This window comes from Daphnia pulicaria, chromosome 2 (assembly GCF_021234035.1).
Source record: "Daphnia pulicaria isolate SC F1-1A chromosome 2, SC_F0-13Bv2, whole genome shotgun sequence".
Lineage (NCBI taxonomy): Eukaryota > Metazoa > Arthropoda > Branchiopoda > Diplostraca > Daphniidae > Daphnia > Daphnia pulicaria.
In genome coordinates this window covers 12,361,093-12,379,855 of record NC_060914.1, presented here as the reverse complement: position 1 = coordinate 12,379,855, position 18,763 = coordinate 12,361,093, and the positions used below count along the sequence as shown (strand labels likewise).

At 39.3% G+C, this 18,763-nt stretch overlaps 3 protein-coding genes across 17 annotated transcripts; all 3 read left to right on the top strand.

The window, feature by feature from the left end:
• Positions 1-67: 67 nt before the first annotated feature.
• LOC124326133 lies at positions 68-6,496 on the top strand. Of its 3 annotated transcripts, XM_046784792.1 has the most exons (9): positions 2,260-2,776; positions 2,865-3,001; positions 3,065-3,449; positions 3,523-4,006; positions 4,168-4,214; positions 4,302-4,482; positions 4,542-4,690; positions 4,756-5,770; positions 5,832-6,496. In XM_046784792.1, exons 6-9 carry the CDS (start codon positions 4,357-4,359, stop codon positions 6,177-6,179), a joined length of 1,638 nt encoding a protein of 545 aa, XP_046640748.1. In that variant the 5' UTR covers positions 2,260-2,776; positions 2,865-3,001; positions 3,065-3,449; positions 3,523-4,006; positions 4,168-4,214; positions 4,302-4,356; the 3' UTR covers positions 6,180-6,496. The 3 variants fall into 3 exon arrangements, 2 of the variants coding, with proteins under 2 accessions (XP_046640747.1, XP_046640748.1); XR_006915515.1 differs by lacking the exons at positions 4,168-4,214; positions 4,302-4,482; positions 4,542-4,690; positions 4,756-5,770; positions 5,832-6,496 and adding exons at positions 68-159; positions 311-559; positions 623-804; positions 867-1,722 and having other exon boundaries at positions 1,787-2,776; positions 3,523-4,094; XM_046784791.1 differs by having other exon boundaries at positions 2,259-2,776; positions 4,168-4,482.
• On the top strand, positions 6,069-14,577 carry LOC124326122. Of its 8 annotated transcripts, none has more exons than XR_006915514.1 (10): positions 8,752-8,827; positions 8,898-9,090; positions 9,421-9,584; positions 9,653-9,813; positions 9,887-10,850; positions 10,916-11,050; positions 11,656-11,872; positions 11,934-12,061; positions 12,153-12,591; positions 14,442-14,577. XR_006915514.1 is itself a non-coding variant. In XM_046784776.1 (6 exons), exons 3-6 carry the CDS (start codon positions 9,459-9,461, stop codon positions 11,288-11,290), a joined length of 1,626 nt encoding a protein of 541 aa, XP_046640732.1. In that variant the 5' UTR covers positions 8,752-8,827; positions 8,898-9,090; positions 9,446-9,458; the 3' UTR covers positions 11,291-11,621. The 8 variants fall into 8 exon arrangements, 6 of the variants coding, with proteins under 6 accessions (XP_046640728.1, XP_046640733.1, XP_046640732.1 ...); XR_006915512.1 differs by lacking the exon at positions 14,442-14,577 and adding an exon at positions 12,657-13,388; XM_046784776.1 differs by lacking the exons at positions 11,656-11,872; positions 11,934-12,061; positions 12,153-12,591; positions 14,442-14,577 and having other exon boundaries at positions 9,446-9,584; positions 10,916-11,621.
• On the top strand, positions 14,248-18,601 carry LOC124326297. Of its 6 annotated transcripts, XM_046785038.1 has the most exons (9): positions 15,172-15,260; positions 15,326-15,563; positions 15,665-15,716; positions 15,779-15,939; positions 16,003-16,441; positions 16,507-17,338; positions 17,403-17,554; positions 17,624-18,038; positions 18,098-18,601. In XM_046785038.1, the coding sequence occupies exons 6-9, from the start codon at positions 17,201-17,203 to the stop codon at positions 18,464-18,466; spliced, it is 1,074 nt and encodes a 357-aa protein (XP_046640994.1). In that variant the 5' UTR covers positions 15,172-15,260; positions 15,326-15,563; positions 15,665-15,716; positions 15,779-15,939; positions 16,003-16,441; positions 16,507-17,200; the 3' UTR covers positions 18,467-18,601. The 6 variants fall into 6 exon arrangements, with proteins under 6 accessions (XP_046640996.1, XP_046640994.1, XP_046640997.1 ...); XM_046785039.1 differs by lacking the exons at positions 15,326-15,563; positions 15,665-15,716 and having other exon boundaries at positions 15,217-15,260; XM_046785041.1 differs by lacking the exons at positions 15,665-15,716; positions 15,779-15,939; positions 16,003-16,441 and having other exon boundaries at positions 17,287-17,338.
• The last annotated feature ends 162 nt before the right edge of the window (positions 18,602-18,763 follow it).

Here is an 18,763-nt window from a genome sequence, read left to right as displayed (position 1 = left end):
CAAATGTTAGCTAGACAAATCAGAAAAAGAGTGGACTAAAAAATGGGTGCTGCCAACCAGGGCGCGACTCCAAGATCATTGTTTGTAAAGCGACACTTTGCTGATATTTATCGATTGCTAATTATTAGCAATAAAAACCACCGTACCTCGAATTACAAGGTAATGCAACTCTCGGTTAGCTTACGCCATTCTAAGAATAGATTGAAGATTAGTCGATAATCAGCACGTACGACGTTATGAGAAACTAGTTTACTTTTATTTCAAATTTTTTTTTAAATCTGATATCTTTCTTTATGCCTCTTGTATGCAGATTATTGCCATAGCAACAGTATGATTGCTACGCCTTTCGGTTTCAACAAACGATAAGCCCAAAAATCTAAATAGGCTAAATGTGATGTGAGACTGATAATAGTTTAGACAGACTGCGCGTGAGATGACGACGTTTGGTGACGCCGAAGATTTCGCTACTTGTGGCGTTTGTTTGTACGAATACGACGAAGAAATTCGGAAACCCAAATTCCTTCCGTGTTTCCACACCGTTTGCCTCGAGTGCATCAGGGTAATTCATTTCCATTCAATATAGAAGCAACACAATTTTTATAAAAGCAATTTTATTCCATAGAAATTATTAAGTCAAAGTCAAGGCAAGAAATCCATTACATGCCCGTTCTGCCGAAACATTAGCACCGATCCTAGGAAGGACATCAAGGAAAAATGGATTCTTCCCAACAATAACCACGCACTCCACATAATCAAACAAAAGAGACAAATTGAAGAACTCACTTCGATTGTTGTTAATCCTCTGTAAGTAATTCACTTATTTCAATTCAATCTTTTACTTTAACTTTGATATATTTTGTTGGTAGGATGCATAACAAAAATGTGGATGCCTTTTTCAACTCACTAGAAGAAATGTTGAAACTGAAAGACTCTAGGACGACCAAAATGGCCATGGCTATTCAAGAGCGCAAAAAGGTTGAAAAGCAACTGGACTTGATTATGAAATCCATCGAAACTGCTAGAGAACAAGTCCAGAAACTCCAGGACGAGAATAATCTTTGCCTAGCGGAAATGATTTCAGTAATGGAAAACGACGTGAAGAAAACTGACCAAACAAATCACCAAGACGGTCCGAAAAGGTCTTTGGTATTTTCAGAGTTAAAATCTTTATTCGACGATTCAACTGCGGCGGATTCGACCGAGACGCTGAAACTGAAAATGGAAAAATCCGTCGAACTGTGTGAACAGAAACTCGATGAAGCGACGGCCATTGCTTCAGAGTATGAACTCCGGAGTAAAACAAAAATTGCCGTTTACCTGTACGATGAATACGACCACCCGATCCAGACGCTACCCGTATTCTTTGAAGGATTCCGCTTCCAACCTTTCAATCCGTCTCTATTAAATGGATTCCAGCAGGATTTGATGCTACTCTCGCACGCCGTATTCTCCTTGTTGAAGAAGCAAAATATCTCTATTAAAAATGAACAGCCAATTGCAGGTGCTTCCAAGTTAACGTCTTTGCCTCCAACAATATCCAACAAGAGCAAATTTGTCTTGGGAGATCTGTCGTCCAAGTTTATTCTAAGACTATTTAAATCGGGTAGGTCGACAGGTGAAATCCACATCCGTCCAGCACCTACATTTCATCCTGCGTTTGTGCAAAAGTTGGGTGATTTTTGTTACAAGACTCAGAAGAAATTTTCTACTGGTATTGACAAGGTAACATTCTAATGTTATCAGATATTACAGCATTCAAACTAACATAATTTAAACGTATTTAAAGGCTCTTTCAGAGGTGTTTGTCTTATTTTCGATGACACACCCACTATTTCAACCGGAAGTTCCTAGTATGATTGGTCATTGCTCCAACGAAGATGGCAGTTACGACCCTTTATTTAACTATACAGCTGAAGATATCCATGATGTAGGTTTTACCTTAGTTCAGACATCGGCTGGCAAAGTTATCGGTTGGAGCTTCATTTTTGTATTGGAAGAGTATGAGCATTTCATCAAACGTGATAATTTGCATGAAAATGTATTGGATAATGTTTTATTTGGTCGAGTTGTTCATAATAATATGTTGGAAGCTATGACGCAACTTAGCAAAAGTAAAAAATCAGAACGAATAGAATACAGCATGACTCTGGAATCGCAATAATCCCAATGAAGTTTAACGGAAATACGGAATGTATTATACTTTGATTAAATAAAATGATAATGTATTATTAATGCTCAAAACATTTCTTAACTAAACTGATAAATTAAATTTTTTAAAGGTGATCGAATTTTCTAATTCAAATTATCCAGAGGCGCCACTGTCGCTAATCCATTCCATTCCGATCCATTCTGATTTGTGAACCCATCCCCATTCCATTGCCGCCATTGCCATTTTTCAGTTCCTCCACAACAGACATTCGTAGTCTGTGGTTCCTCCAAAACTTCCATCTTTGAAAAAAAATCACGAGTGTGGTGTGGTTTTAAAGTTTCAATAACATTTTATATCTTTATAATATTTTGTTGCATTTTTGAGTTCACTTATTGGATATCAAGTGGCTACAATTTTCGTATGAAAATTTAAGTTGTATGGTCAAGGGAATCAACAATAATTGAAGTTATGTCGATATCATCATCAATGTCTCTCGATGATGACGAGGATATTGCCGAATTCGTGAAGTGTAGAATTTGTATACGAGAGTATAATGACATAGATAGAAAACCCAAGTTCCTGCCATGTTCTCACACCCTTTGCCTTGAATGCATCAACAAAATTTCAGTAAGCCACGATTTGTATAATTTATCTTTATCTCTTGGAAGAAATTCTCCTTATCAAGACTGACCCTATTTATTTTCACAATTTCAAGAATGGGGATTTTATAATCATGTGTCCATTCTGTCGGAAAGCTTGTGAAATCCTGGAACTGCCAAATAATGTGTATGCACTCCAAATGCTCAAGCAAGAAAAGGAAAAGAAAATTGGAAAATTGTCAACAGATTTGCTGTATAAAAGTTTTCTCATTTTATCAACATGTGTATAACTTAAACAACAATGATTATTTTACAGGGCTATTACTGAACGTTCATTGAAAAATATGTTCATGGTTCATAAAAGAATTGATGATCAACTGGCTAAGACTATGTCTTCAATCAATCTTGCTGGAGAGGAAAATCGAAAACTTGTAGAAGAAAACAACTCAAACCTAACTAAAATGATTTCTCTCATGGAATTACTTAAAAAACAATCCATGATCTCTCCCAACAGTGTGCCAACCGAGCTGTTCTTTTCAGGAAATCTGCATTCCATGTTTATACTCCGATTGTACCAGTCAGGTAGATTAAAAGGTGAAATTCACATCTGCCCTGTACCAACATTTTATCCAGACTTTGTGCAGAAACTTGGGGAATTTTGTTACAGATCCCCCAAGGAGTTTTGCAGTTCTGTTGACAAGGTTGTTATTGGTCTCATCTTTATTTATTTCTATTAATTTAGTTGTATTTAAAAACCAAAATGTTTTTCAACAGGCCGTGGCTGGAGTCTTCGTTCTTTTTCCAATGCTACACCCAGAGTTCCGACCCGTGGTTCCAAGTATGACTGAGCATATGGATTCCTGGACAGCAGCAGCTAAGGATGTTGATGAGGTCGGGATCACCATGGTTAAAGCGTCGGGTAATAAAATTACCGACTGGAGTTTGGTCTTTATACTGGAAGATGACGAAGATTTTCAAATGCACGAGAATTTGCCACAAACAGTGACGAACAATGAGGTCTTTGGTCGTGTTATTCACCACCACATGCTGGAACCTTTAGTCAGACTCAGTCTGACTAGCAAGTCTGACAGAGAGAACTACGTCATGACTCTGGAATCTCAATAACAACCTAGATTCACAAGAAATACTACCTTTGCCTATGAAGCCAATAATCGGTACGTGATGTAAAGATGTTCTTTATCAAAATAATGAAAGTAGCTGACTTAGAAATCATCAATCAAGAAGTGGACATTTAATGGTATCGTTTAAAAGTATCAACTTTTATCAATGAAACAATCTGTATTAAGAAATTGATTTTTTGTCATACACTTAATTGCTTTTGTCAATTTTTATGGTTCTTATTCATTTTTATAGATTGTAATCTATAGGTCTGAATTATTATTTTCTTTTCGTATTCAGGTAAATACTTATCGGTGATATCTGTGATGATACTATACTCCTTACCGGTTAAGATACGTATGCAAGACCATTGAGTACAATGAAGCAACTTCGAAAATAAATTTCGTGTCGTAATCCAATCCTCCGCTGATAAGAAGAACATTTATGCACTGAAGCAATTGATACGATGTGGGCAGTCTACTGTGAGAAATGGCCACAGCAAACGACGTCGAAGATTTCGTCAATTGTGGAGTTTGTTTCTACCAATTCGACGATTTCGACAGGAAGCCCAAATTTCTTCCATGCGCTCATACAGTATGCCTTTCGTGTTTAAAGGTAAACTAATTTGACTAAACTTGCAATATTAATTATTTCAAGTCTCAATTGTGGCTCAGGAAATGCGTAAAGGACACCTGATTACTTGCCCATTTTGTCGCGAAATGATCCTCAGCTTGGACGTCACCGGTTTACCCAACAACCCGTACGCTCTCCACATGCTCAAATTCAAAGAGAAGAAAGAGCCCCAAAACATTGTTACACTTATGTAAGTCATGTAACAAATGTGTAGCAAACTATAAGTTTTACGATTTTAATTTATTTACATTCCAGGGAAGTCAGCTGGTGTTCGACCTGTGAATCGGCAGAGAAACCAGGATGTACTCCATCTGGTCACTCTTCTGTCAACATGACGGCCGACACGATCAAGAACTTGGAATCCCTTCTAAAATTAAAAGAAGAACTTTTGAAAATGAAAGACATTGGGACAAACAAATTGGCCATGGCGATACAAGAACGGAGAAAAGTACAAGAACAGCTTGCTCTGATCAAGAAATCCGTCCAGAGTTCAGAAGAAGAAGTACAGAAACTTCAAGATGACAACAACCTGCGCTTGGCTGAATGGATTTCGATATTGGAAGGAAGCGGATCAAAAGATGGTGCCCAGGATGGTCAACCGAAGAAAGAATTGTTCTTTTCAGAATTGATGTCGTTGGTTGATGGTTCGACCGAAGAAGATACAACAGAGACCTTGAAAGAGAAGATGGAAAAATTGATCGAGCTGTATGAGCGAAATTATTGTGAAGCAACCGCAATAGCCTCCGAGTACGAACTCCGCAAGAAATTGAAAATAGCTGTCCATCTGTTGGATGAAAATGACAGGCGAATTCCAACTGTTCCTTGGCTAGAAGAAGGATTCCGTTTCCAACCGCTCTGTCCAGCTTTGAAAGGATCTCAAGTCCGACAAGATTCCCAGTTGCTATCGCATGCCGTTTTTTCATTACTGGAAAGGCAAAAGATTTCATTGAAAAATGAGCTGCGACCAAAAACGGCCAGTGCTGTTATTTCTCCAGCGTTATCTCCATCCGCATTGCAAAATGAACACCAGAAACGTACCATGGTAGCTGCTAAAATACTAAGCGTATCTCTGCCGGTCTCTGTACCAGCAAATGGAACGAAATTCGTCTTGGGACAGTCGTCTGTTTTTATTCTGCGATGGTTTCAGTCTGGTTCTCTAAAGGGTGAAATTTTTATTCGTCCCGTGCCCACATTTCACTTGGATTTTGTGCAGAAATTGGGCGAATTCTGTTACAAATCCCCAAAGGTTTTTTGTAATAGCGTCGATCAGGTAACTATTTTACTAATTTCTTGTTTTTAATATCACGGTTAAACTGAATTTCCTTATACAGGATAAGTTTGGAGTGTTCGTCTTATTTCCAATGGGACATCTTCAATTCCAGCCTGTAATTCCCAGTATGATCGACCTTGGTAATCAGAGATCCCACTGCAACCCAAAAGCGGAAAACGTCGATGAGGTCGGTGTCACCAATTTGATTCTGTCCTCCGACGGAAATAACAACGCCATCACCGGATGGAGCTTCATGTTCCCGTTTGCACATTTCCGAAACCCAAAGTACGAAATGCACGTGAAAAATGTATCTTCCAACGAGCTATTTGGTCGTGTGGCCTCCCACCGCTCGGGATTGGAACCTGCTCATTTACATGAGAACTACGTCATAACTATGGAATCCCAGTAAGGTATGAGTCCTAATTTACGAGTTTTTAATAATGTAGTGCTTCAAACTGGAATGTGAACTGTATACTCCAGTGTGTGAAACTAGTTCAGGCAAAATACAGTCGCAATTTCATTTCACGTGATAATATTGGATTAGTAGAGAAATTCTAATAAAAACGATAGTCAACTTGAAATCAAGACAAAGGTTCGGACCACTCAAAATGACGCATAAGACGATAAAAACTGAAAGCTGCAGTTTAAAGAATGTTTGTGCTTTAGTCTTTACCGACTGATAAAATCTACTAAATGTTTTAGACGTATAGATGTTGTGACTCATTTTTCTTTATTTAAACAGTTGATGAGTCAGCTGATAAGAAGCAGGTATAAATGTTGGAGCGATTGATAACTTGGAGGCAGTCGATAGCGGAAAATGGCAGCGGCTAACGACGTAGAAGATTTCGTGACTTGTGGCGTTTGTTTTTGCGAATACGACGATGTTGGCAAGAAACCCAAATTTCTGCAATGCTCCCACACCATCTGCCTCTCGTGTTTGAAGGTAAATGTTTACTCAGAGTTTTATTATCCTAACTAAATTATCCTTTGTTCAATTTATTCAGGGAATATGCCATGGAGACACGATTACGTGCCCTTTTTGTCGTGATACTTTTGTCAAGTTCGATGTCGAGAGTCTGCCAAACAATCCTTACGCACTCCACATGCTCAAATTTAAAGAGAAGAAAGAGCCACCAAAACCAGTTGAAATCCCCATCGCTCCTGTGTACGTCATCAGTTCAACTATTTTTAAATTTCTATTTTTTATTTTAATCTCGAAATAATATGTTTTTAGGGAAGTCCATTGGTGCCTTACTTGTGGATCGGCTGAAAAACTAGGATGTTCTTCATCCGGCCACTCATCGGTCAACATGACGATCAACACAATCAAGAACTTGGAATCCCTCTTGAAATTAAAAGAAGAACTTTTGGCCATGAAAGATTCTGGAACAAACAAGCTGGCCATGGCCATTCAGGAGCGTCAAAAAGTTCAAGAGCAATTGGCGCTGATCATGAAATCTATCCAGTGTTCCGGAGAAGAAGTGCAGAAACTCCAAGATGAGAACAACCTCCGCATGACTGAAATGGTGTCGGTGTTGGAAAGAAATGGATCGAAAACGGATTCCCAGGATGTTCCAGAAAAGAAAAGTTTGTTCTTTTCAGAGTTGATGTCGTTGGTTGATGGTTCAACCGCGGATGACACGACCGAAACTCTGAAACAGAAGATGACAACATTGGTCGAGATGCACGAGCAACAACTCTGTGAAGCCACAGCCGTTGCTTCAGAGTACGACTTCCGAAGGAAATTGAAAATAACCGTCCATCTCTACGATGAAAATGACCAGCCCATTCCGACACTTCCTTTGTTAGAAAAAGGATTTAGTTTCCAACCTCTTATTCCATCTCCAAAGGGTAATTCAATCCGGCAAGACTCTATTTTGCTCTCGCATGCCGTCTTTTCCTTACTACAACGGCAGAAGATCCCATTGAAAATAAAAGAGCCTCAAGAGTTGGCTGTTGCTTCAAATTCGTCGTCCACCTCTGTGGCGGCAAAAGATGCCAAGAAAAAACCGAAGACTGTAACGAAAAAGGAGAAAAAAATAAAATCCGCTATTAAATCATCTCCAGTAACTTTACCTCCCAATGTGTTTCCCTCAAGCAGCAAATTCGTGTTGACTCCGTCTTCTGTTTTCATCTTGAGACTGTTTCAATCTGGGAGTCCTAAAGGAGAAATTCGCTTCAATCCCATGCTCAGATTGACCTGGATAACGGAACTTGTTCAAAAGTTGGGTGAATTTTGCTTTCAATCTCAAAAGATTTTCTGCAACACTATTGACAAGGTGACATGTTATTTATTTATTTATTGTTTCAAATTCTATTAATCATTTATATATCTGTAGGTCGTGCCTGGAGTGTATGTCTTGTTCCCGATCACCAACCAACAATTCCAGCCTGAAATTCCGAACGTAATCGACACCAATACAAGTTCGACCTACGTCTTCAAAGCTGACGTAATCGATGAAATCGGTATCACCTTGGTGAAAACCTCGTCTGGCAAAGTCACCGGTTGGAGCTTCGTCTTTCCACTGGAAGAATTCCGCAGCCCCAAGCATGAGGTGCACGTGAAAAAGTTGTTGGTCAACGACCTCTTCGGTCGTGTCATTAGCCACAACATGTTGGAATCTGTTACCAAATTGAGTTTGACCAACAAGTTGGAGAGAACAAACTATACCGTAACTATAGAGTCCCAATAATTAACTAGTTCTCTTAATATGTAATCCAGTACGCATTCTATTATCCTTATTAAGTATTAAAGGTTAAAGACAAAATATATAGCTCCGAGAAAATTTCGTCGCTGCATATCTAACATCTAAATGTCAGTGTGTCGTCGGTAATCTTTGACTGTCTAAATTCTGGAATATTTTTGCTTCTTCATTGATTAGTCGGCATCATGAACTCGTAAATTGTGTGGGCCGGTGGCCAACGCTAATGGCGTAGGACCCTTGTCATATGTTTTTGTGAGAAATAGGAGTTTTTTGTTTGCCGTTTTTGCATTTCTTCCGTGAAACAACTTCTACCGACACTTCCAGTCTGCCTGACAATTCCTCTGCTATCCAGGTGGTCAAGTTCTTATAGTCAATTACACCAAGGATATTTTATAACGTTAATTAATTTTTGAAATATTTAGAAATTGCGATTTCATTTCAGAGAATTTAGTGCCATTGGACTTGTGAATCTTCACCAAAAGATCCAGGTTGTTCTCCATCTCGATACTATCTTCCGTGCGTATAGGAGCTCTTCGCGGTCGTCTTAGTCTTATTCACCGCTCGGGATCGGAACCTGTTCACAGACCTGCAAATTTTATCATAACTGAAATCCCAGTAAGACTTTTTTACCTAATTTCCTAATTTCCTAATTTTAGTCATTAATTGTTCAAACTAATTTGAACGGGTGCACTGCAGTGGGTGAACAGAATCAAGGGAACTACAGTTTTCATCTCCTTCTACTTGATATCATTAGATTAGACGTATATTAGTGTTCTTTTTGTTGAACGATTTTTATCTATGATACTAAATCGTTCGTTGATAAAGCCGGTTATGCTTTAAAAAGTAGATGCGTAGATGTATAAGACTCGTTTTGGTATATTTAAAAAGGTTGTTGTGTCTCGTTTAGTCAGACGACCAACTGATAAGAACAAGTACAAATATTAGGGTAAATGGATAACATGTTAAACAGTCGACTGTGGGAAATGGCAGCGGCTAGCGACGTAGAAGATTTCATAACTTGTGGCGTTTGTTTTTTCGAATACGATCACGATGATAGGAAACCCAAATTTCTGCAATGCTCCCACACCGTCTGCCTCTCGTGTTTGAAGGTAAATTGTTTCAATCGTTTTATTATCTAAACTAAATTATACTTCTGTCCCCTGTTCAATTTATTCAGGGAATTCGCCATGGAGACACGATTACGTGCCCTTTTTGTCGTGATACTTTTGTCAAGTTCGATGTCGAGAGTCTGCCAAACAACGCGTATGCCTTCTACCTACTAAAATTAAAGGATAAAAATGTGCTGCCGAAACTATCCGAGATTGTGACTACTCCTTTGTAAGTATCAGCTAAGTAGTTTTAATCAAACTATTCGTTTTACTAAAAAAAAATAATAAAACCACACATTTAGGGCAGTCAGCTGGTGTCTGACTTGTGGATCGGCAGAGAAACGGACATGTACTTCATCTGGTCACTCGTCAGTCGAAATGACAGCTGATGCAATCAGAAATGTAGAAGAGCTCTTCAAATTAAAAGAAGAACTGATGAAAATGAAAAACATTGGGACCAACCAATTGACTACGGCCATTCAGGAACGCCAGAAAGTCCACGAACAACTTGCTCTACTTTTGAATGCTATCCAGTGTTCGGAAAATGAAATCAAGAAACTTCGAGATGAGAATAGTTTTCACTTAGCTCAAATGATGACATTGTTGGAAAGAAACAGTAAAAAATCCTCCCCCGATGGTCAACCGAAGGAAAAATTGTACTTTTCAGAGTTGATGTCTTTTGTCGAAGGTTCCACCGCAGACGACACTGCAGAGACGCTGAAACAGAAGATGACCAAATCCGTGGAATGGTACGAACAGCAATGTCGTGAAGCGACCGCAATAGCTTCAGAGTACGAACTCCGCAAGAAATTGAAAATAGCTGTCCATCTGTTGGATGAAAACGACAGGCGAATTCCAACGGTTCCTTGGTTGGAAGAAGGATTCCGTTTCCAACCTCTTAGTCCAGCTTTAAAAGGAGCTCAAGTCCACCAAAATTCCCTGTTGCTGTCGCATGCCGTTTTTTCATTACTTCAAAATAACGTCTGCAATAGAGAAGAGCCCACCTCTGCAATGGTAGAGACGGATGGTAAAGGCGAGAAACCAACTCCAGTCGTGCAATTGCCACCTTCCATACCCTTAACCTCTACCAAGAAATTTGTCTTGAACGCTTCCTCCTTTTTCATCTTGAGAATCTATCAGTCGGGGACTCTCATAGAAAATATTATCATTCGTCCTGTGCACATGTTTGAACATTGCGACTTTACGCGACAATTGGGAGAATTTTGTTTCCAAACCCAAAAGGTATTCTGCAGCACAGTCAGTAAGGTAGCACACTAAGATTATTAGCTATTCAATTCAATCCTTTTAAAGTTCCGTTGATTGTGCAATAGGTCATATCCGGAGTTTACGTCGAATTTCCGATGGCCAACGCCGAATTTCAGCCGGTGGTGCCCAAAATGGAAAACTTCGACGCTGTGACACGGAAACCCAAGAATGTGAAAACATTTGCTGACCAGTTAGACGAGGTCGGTGTCACTTTTTTCAAGTCGTTATTCGACCAAGTGATCGGTTGGAGTTTCATTTTTCCGCTGGAAGATTTCCGAAGCCCAAAGTACGAGGAACATGTCAAAAAGGTTTCGGCAAATGATTTATTCGGTCGCGTTACCAATCGTTTTATGATGGAAACTGTTATCAAACTGAGTTCGGCCAACAAATCGGAAAGAGCGGGCTACACGATCACTGTAGAGTCGCAATCACCTCTATAGTCCAGTAGTAATCTGTAGGGTAACCGTTGTCCAACCCAAACTTTACTTTAACGGAGATTTCAAGTGTACGGGAAAGAATTAAAGAAAAATACAATGAGGCATTAGTACTCTACGGTATTTTCCTTCAAACCTGTAAACCTGAAATGTGTTTGCCAATTTTAATTAAGTAGTCTATTTAGATTACCGTTCTAGTAGTAGCGCTTAAATAATGGTTCCGTTATGAACGCAATTTTTTCTTTCTTTTGTTATCCTATTTCGCAATCGTAACGTTTTTTTTTAAATTAAATTCCAATGACGCACATTACAAACAACTTGAAAATTATCTTAACTAAACTGATAACGGCTTTAGCCGCTTTGAAATACAGGTGGAGATTTGTAAAAGAACTGATAATGAAGCTTTGAAGGAAACCAAGACGATCGAATAGGTTAGTCAGGAAGAGATAGGACATGGCGACGGCTAACGTTACCAACGATCTAGAACATTTCGTGAATTGTGGTGTGTGTTTCTGCGAATTTGACGAAGAAATCAGGAAACCCAAATTTCTACTATGCGCCCACACGGTCTGTCTGAAGTGTCTGCAGGTATTTAAATAATTTTCTTATGGCATTAACAAATCCAATTCGTAATTTTTAACGATTATAGGAAATATGTCGAGCTGGAGTGATTACATGCCCTTTTTGCCGAAAAAATTTCCTATACGACACTGCCAGTCTGCCCAACAATTCCTATGCCCTCCAGATGATCAAATTAAAAGAGGAGAGAGAAAATGCGTAAGTAACGGCGGTCAGACCCTTGTAAACCAAATTAAAATAAAAAAAATGCACTTTCTATACAATACTTAAATAAACTTAAACATTTTAGGAAGTGTCGAACTTGTGGATCGGTAGGAAACGCAGAAATCATGGAGCAAACGAAGAAATTGACCGCAGTTCTTAAGAAACGGAAAGAAGTACAAGGGGAATTGGATGCTATCGCGGCTTCGGTTGCTGATCAAGTGAAGAAACTTCAGGAAGAAAATGATATCGAAATTGGAAAACTGATTTCGCTCATTGAAGTTACTCCGCAACCAACAGCGTCAAGGTCTTTGCCAAATGCAATATCCCCCATGACCGCGGATGCCAAATTGTTGCAGTCGTCGATGCAGTCTTACATTTTCATCCTGAAAGTGTCTATTGACATCTTGCTGCCAATAGGTGAAATTCGGATCCGCCCAGCGCTCACATTCCACCCGGAATTTGTGCAACAGTTGGGACAGTTTTGCTACAAATCTCCAAAGACTTTCACCTCTACTGTTGACAAGGTAATTTTTTATTTAACTTCTAACGATAATAATTAAAAGATTTTCGTTACTTTTTGGGTTATCAGGCGCAGGCTGGAGTGTTCGTATCAATATTTATGTCTCATTGGCAGTTCCGTCCAACTTTGGGGGCCACTAATCAGACAGCTCGTATTGGTGCCTCAAAAATGGGTGAGGTTGGTGTGATCTTTAAGAAAAGTAATCTTATACCCGTCGGTTTCGGCCCCAACACCATTACCGATTGGAATTTTTTCATACCGTTGAATCCTGTAAACCTCCAGCAAAAGAGCGTAATATCTTCTGCTGGCGCCGAACTCTTTGGACACATCATCGACACGTGCAGTTCACCCAATAAAGCAGTGGCTGAGCTGAGCATGTCCAAAAGGAACGAAAGAGACCGCTACACAATGTCTCTCGAATCCCAGTAGTATTTGTAATGCGCAATCCAGTTATAATTAACGAGCGCAATTTGTCTTATTATTTAACACATTGAAAGATTAGAATTTAACATTGCCAAGAATCAGTAAAAAATTCTTCCCAATATTTTGAGTAGAAATGAGTCCTATATGTTAACTGTCTAATTAAAATTAAAATTCTAATCAGTTCAACATTTTTACTTGTCATCTATGCCATTTTCTTTCGTTTCGCTTATTCCAATTTACTTCCAACTCTAACATAATGCATTCGTCATTCGTATCTCGCAACAGCTTCCAACTTTTGTGCCCATTTCCTCGAATTGCTATATTACCCATAATCTAGCCTTGCAGATATCGCGACACCTGTTACACAACTTAAACGTTGATTCTTACTCTGAATTTTGAAAAATCGTTTGCGCTACGTAAGCGTATTATGGTGAATATTCCTGTTTCATTTTGTTCATTGATCAAGCCAGTCAGCATCAAACTAAGACATGGCTATGGCCGTCGCTAGTGATACGGAACATTTCGTGAATTGTGGTGTTTGCTTATGTGAATTTGACGAGGAAACGAGGAAGCCCAAATTTCTGCAATGTGCCCACACCGTTTGCCTTAAATGTTTAAAGGTAATAATTTTGATAATAATGAATAATAAATAATAATGGTAATTAATGAATAATAATGTAATAATGTTTATGCAATCTGTTACTACTTTTATTTTTAATCCTTGGATTTTTTTCACGATTACAGAAAATATGGCGAGATGGCGTGATTACGTGCCCTTTTTGCCGCAAAACGTTCTCCAGTGACGCTGCCAGTCTTCCTAATAATTCGTATGCTCTTCAGATGGTCAAATTAAAGGAAACTACGAGTCTCATGTAATTTGAATTATCTCGCGCGCCATTTTTCTTAGTAGTATTTATATTCTTCTTTTGGCTTTTTAGAGAGTGTCGAGCTGGTGGATCGATAGAAATAAGTGATCTAACGAAGAAATTGACCGCAGTTCTTAACAAACGGAAAGGAGTTCAAGAGCAATTGCATGCCATCGAGAAATTCATCACTGCGGTTGGTGTTCACGTGAAGAAACTTCAGGAAGAAAATAATATCGAAATGGCAAAACTGATTTCGCTCATTGAAGTTTCTCCGCAACCAACAGCGTCAAGCTATTTGCCAAATCCAATATCCCCCATGATTGCCAAATTGGTGCAGTCGTCGATGCAGTCTTCCATTTTCATTCTGAAAGTGTTTAACAACGGCACGTCAATAGGCGAAATTCGGATCCGCCCAGCGTCCACATTCCACCCGGAATTTGTGCAAAAGTTGCGACAGTTTTGCTACAAATCTCCAAAGACTTTCGCCTCTACTGTTGACAAGGTAATCATCTGATCAATTGTTTTTACATATTAAAGATTTTATAAAACTTTATGGTTTGATCAGGCGCAGGCTGGGGTTTTCGTCTCAATATCGATGTCTCATACTGTGTCCTTTCAGCCAACTTTGGCGGGTGCTAATCAGACACCTCGTATTAATGCCTCAAAAATGGGTGAGGTCGGTATGATCTTGAAGAAAAAGAATCAACCCATCGGTGTCGGTCCCAACACCATTACCGGTTGGAATCTGTTCATACCATTGAACCCTGCCAACAACCAACAAAGAAAAATCATAGCTTCCGCCGCCGCCGAACTGTTTGGACACATCATCGACACATCCAATCACCCCAATGTAGCCATTACAAAGCTGAGCACGTCCAAAAAGGATGATCGAAGAAACTACACAATGACTCTCGAATCCCAGTAGTATCCCCCTCACTGGTAAGGTATTTGGTTACAATCGAAGATCGCATACCTTTTAAATTATATAATCGTTGAACAAAGAAACTGTAAGATCGCAGCTTTTGAGAGCAAATTAAAAATGGATTGACATGTGTGTTATGTTCTCCTGTTGTTTAGCTTCTAACATTAGTTCGACGAGAGATTTCCTTATTTCCTAGCTCTTTTTGTTTTGGCCTGAGATAACGTAGTCGTTACCTGTCCAGTTTTAATCAAGATTCGTCAGATATTCCCAAGTCCATGACTCATCTTTTAAGCGTGTGTGAAGTGACGACCGACTTCCGGACAATTGACGGTGATAATCAAACATGTAGGAAGACACGGAACATTTCGTGACCTGCGGTGTTTGCTTTTGTGAATTTGACGAGGAAATAGGAAACCTAAATTTCTACAATGCGCCCACACGGTGTGCTTCAATTGTCTCCAGGTAAAACGAATATGACGTCATTTATATTTAAAGTTTTATTTAACCCTTCAACGTTTTTATTCTAGAAAATCTACTATCTAAATTTACCAAATTTGAAATGTGTTAGCCAACGTTTATAAGAATTGTAATCTAATTATATAAACCTTCTAATAGTATAATCCTAGGTACCTAATTACCTTATAAACAACTTGAAAGTGATCATAAACAACTGATAATGGTTCCAGCCGCCTTCAAACCAGGATCCGGAGATTTTAACTCTGATAGTAAAACGTGTTGAAAGAAAACGAAAAAAAAGTCGATAAGGTTAGTAGGCGTCCGGACATGGCGACGGCTAACGTTACCAACGATCTAGAACATTTCGTGAATTGTGGTGTGTGTTTCTGTGAATTTGACGAAGAAAATAGGAAGCCCAAATTTCTACAATGTGGCCACACGTACTGTCTGAAGTGTCTGCAGGTATTTTAATAATTTTCTTATAGTATCAACAAATCCAATTCGTGAATTTTTAACGATTATAGGAAATATGTCGAGCTGGCGCTGGCTGGATTACATGCCCTTTTTGCCGCAAAACATTCTTAATAAGCGACACTGCCAGTCTGCCCAACAATTCCTACGCCCTCCAGATGGTCAAATTAAAAGAAGAGAGGGAAAAGACGAAAGTAACGGCCGTCAGTTCTTTGTAAACAAAATTTTTAAAAATGTAGTTTTTATTCAAATTTTAAATGAATCTTAACCATTTTAGGGAGTGTCGATCTTGTAATTCGGTAAAAAAGGCAGTAATGATGGAGCAAACGGTGCAATTGGCCTCTGTTCTCAAGAAACGAAAAGTAGTACAAGGGCAATTGGATGCCATCGTGAAATCCATCACTGCGGTTGGTGATCAAGTGAAGAAACTCCAGGAAGAAAACAATATCGAAATGGCGGAACTGCTGTCGCTCATTGAAGTTACTCCGCAACCGACAGCGTCAAGCTTTTTGCCAAATCCAATATCCCCCATGATTGCCAAATTGGTCCAGTCCTCGATGCATACTTACATTTTCATCCTGAAAGTGTTTAACTCCGGCACGTCAATAGGCGAAATTCGGATCCGCCCAGCATTCACATTTCACCCGGAATTTGTGCAAAAGTTGTTACAGTTTTGTTACAATTCACCAAAGAATTTTGTCTCTACTGTTGCCAAGGTAATCGTTTTTGATTAATTTTCTACCGCCAATGAAAAGATTTTCATAACTTTTTGGTTTATCAGGCCCAGGCTGGAGTGTTCGTCTCAATATCGATGTCTCATGCGTCATTTCGTCCAACTTTTACGGCTGCTAATCAGACAACTCGTATTAATGTCTCAAAAATGGGTGAGGTTGGGATCATTTTTAAGAAAAAGAATCAACCCGTCGGTGTCGGCCCCAACACCATTACAGGTTGGAATCTGTTCATACCATTGAATCCTGCCAACAACCAACAAAGAAAGATCATAACTTCCGCTTCCGCCGAACTGTTTGGACACATCATCGACACATCCAATCACCCCAATGTAGCCATTACAAAGCTGAGTACGTCCAAAAAGAACGAAAGAGGAAGCTACACAATGACTCTCGAATCCCAGTAGTACTACCTCAATAAGGTATTTAGTTCTAATCGAAGATTGCATGTACATCCTTAATTCTAACCGTTGAAAGAAAACTGTATAAGATCACAGCTTTTGAGAGCAAATTAAAAATTTGATGGAAATGTATTGCATGTTCAGCGTTTGTTTAACATGTTAGTTTCATTAAGATATTCCTAAATGTTTTGTTCTACATTGGCCTGTGATAACGCAGTCAGTTTTTAATCAAGATTCGTCAGGCTATTGCGCAACTTTTAAAGCATTTGTAAGGAGTGGTGATAATCAAACAATGTTCAAAAAAGGTGATAAGATGGGAGTCGGACGACAGTAGGTAAAGAACATGGACGGCGCTTTAGACGACGCTAGCGATACGGAACATTTCGTCAATTGCGGTGTTTGCTTATGTGAATTTGACGAGGAAAATAGGAAACCCAAATTTCTCCAATGTGCCCACACGGTGTGCTTCAGTTGTCTCCAGGTAAAACGAATATGACGTCATTTATATTTGTTTTACTAAACCCTTGGACATTATTTGATCTTAGAAAATCTGCCTAAAGGACATGATTTCCTGTCCATTTTGCCGCAAGAACTTTGTCGGCGTAACTGTTACAAGTCTGCCCAACAATTTGTACGCCCTGCACATCATCAAATTAAAGAAGGAAAAGGAAACAACTGGAACAACTGCCAGTTCTCTGTAATCTTCTTTTAAATTTACTCAATCGTAAGATAAATATGCGAATTTAATTTTATCGTAACATTTCAGGGATTACCGAACAAGATTAGCCAGTGCCCTGGAAACGCGCTATGACGTTCAAGAGCAGTTGGATGTTGTCATGAAAACGATATTTGAGGCTGGAGCGCAAGTCAAGAAGCTTCAGGTGGAAAACTACCTTCACATAGCAGAACTGATGTCGGCCATGAAAATGAATTCCCCACCAGCCCCCGCAACTGTTACACCCACTTTTAAACCCACCTACATATTCCCAAGTCCAACCCCAACTGCAAACAACAAATTCGTCTTGGGAGAATCAATTTTCATCCTGAGGCTGTTTCAATCGGGCGCTCTTAAAGGTGAAATTCGGATCCGTCCTGCGCCCACATTTCACCCGGAATTTCTCCAACACTTGGGCAAATTCTGTTACAAATCTCCCAAAGATTTCGTCACCACTGTTAACAAGGTATCGCCCATTAAACAATTAAAATTTGAAATTCATTTAAAAAATGGACACTTTTGCAGGCGCACGCTGGAGTATTTGCTTTGTTCTCCATGTCCCATCTTCTATTTCACCCCATGGTTCCCAATTATACTTCTAATCCTTGGCCTGGCACCACTCCTAACGCGGCTCCTGGTGAGGTCGGGATAATCTTAAACAAATCTAGTCTGCCCGGTTCGATCCTGAGCTCCTCCGCTATCACTAGCTGGAGCTTGATCCTTTCTGTGAGTCCTGTAAATCACCAGCATAAGAATTTAATATCACCCCTGCCAGTCGAAATGTTTGGCCATGTCATGAATACTTCCGATTCACCCAATGAAATCGTTATGGAACTCAGCAAGTCCAAGAAATCTGAAGTAATCAACTACACAATAAGTCTTGAATCCCAGTAGATCCTTCATTTGGAAAGTCCACTCTAAACCGGATCAACCCTGTATCAATGCCATAAATGCATTAAAGAAACTACATGATAACGCAATGCTGTTAACTTGAGGATTTATTCTTAAAATAAATTGTGCATGAGCTAACACTTTTAACTGGACCAATCAATCAACAGATGTGACAACCAGTCTGACATAATGGCCATCGGTACAATTCCAACACTTATCCGTAAATAGTCGCCGATGATTATTATTATTTCATTTCAATTGATTCGACGATATTCGGGTTCACACAGGGTGGAACCGACC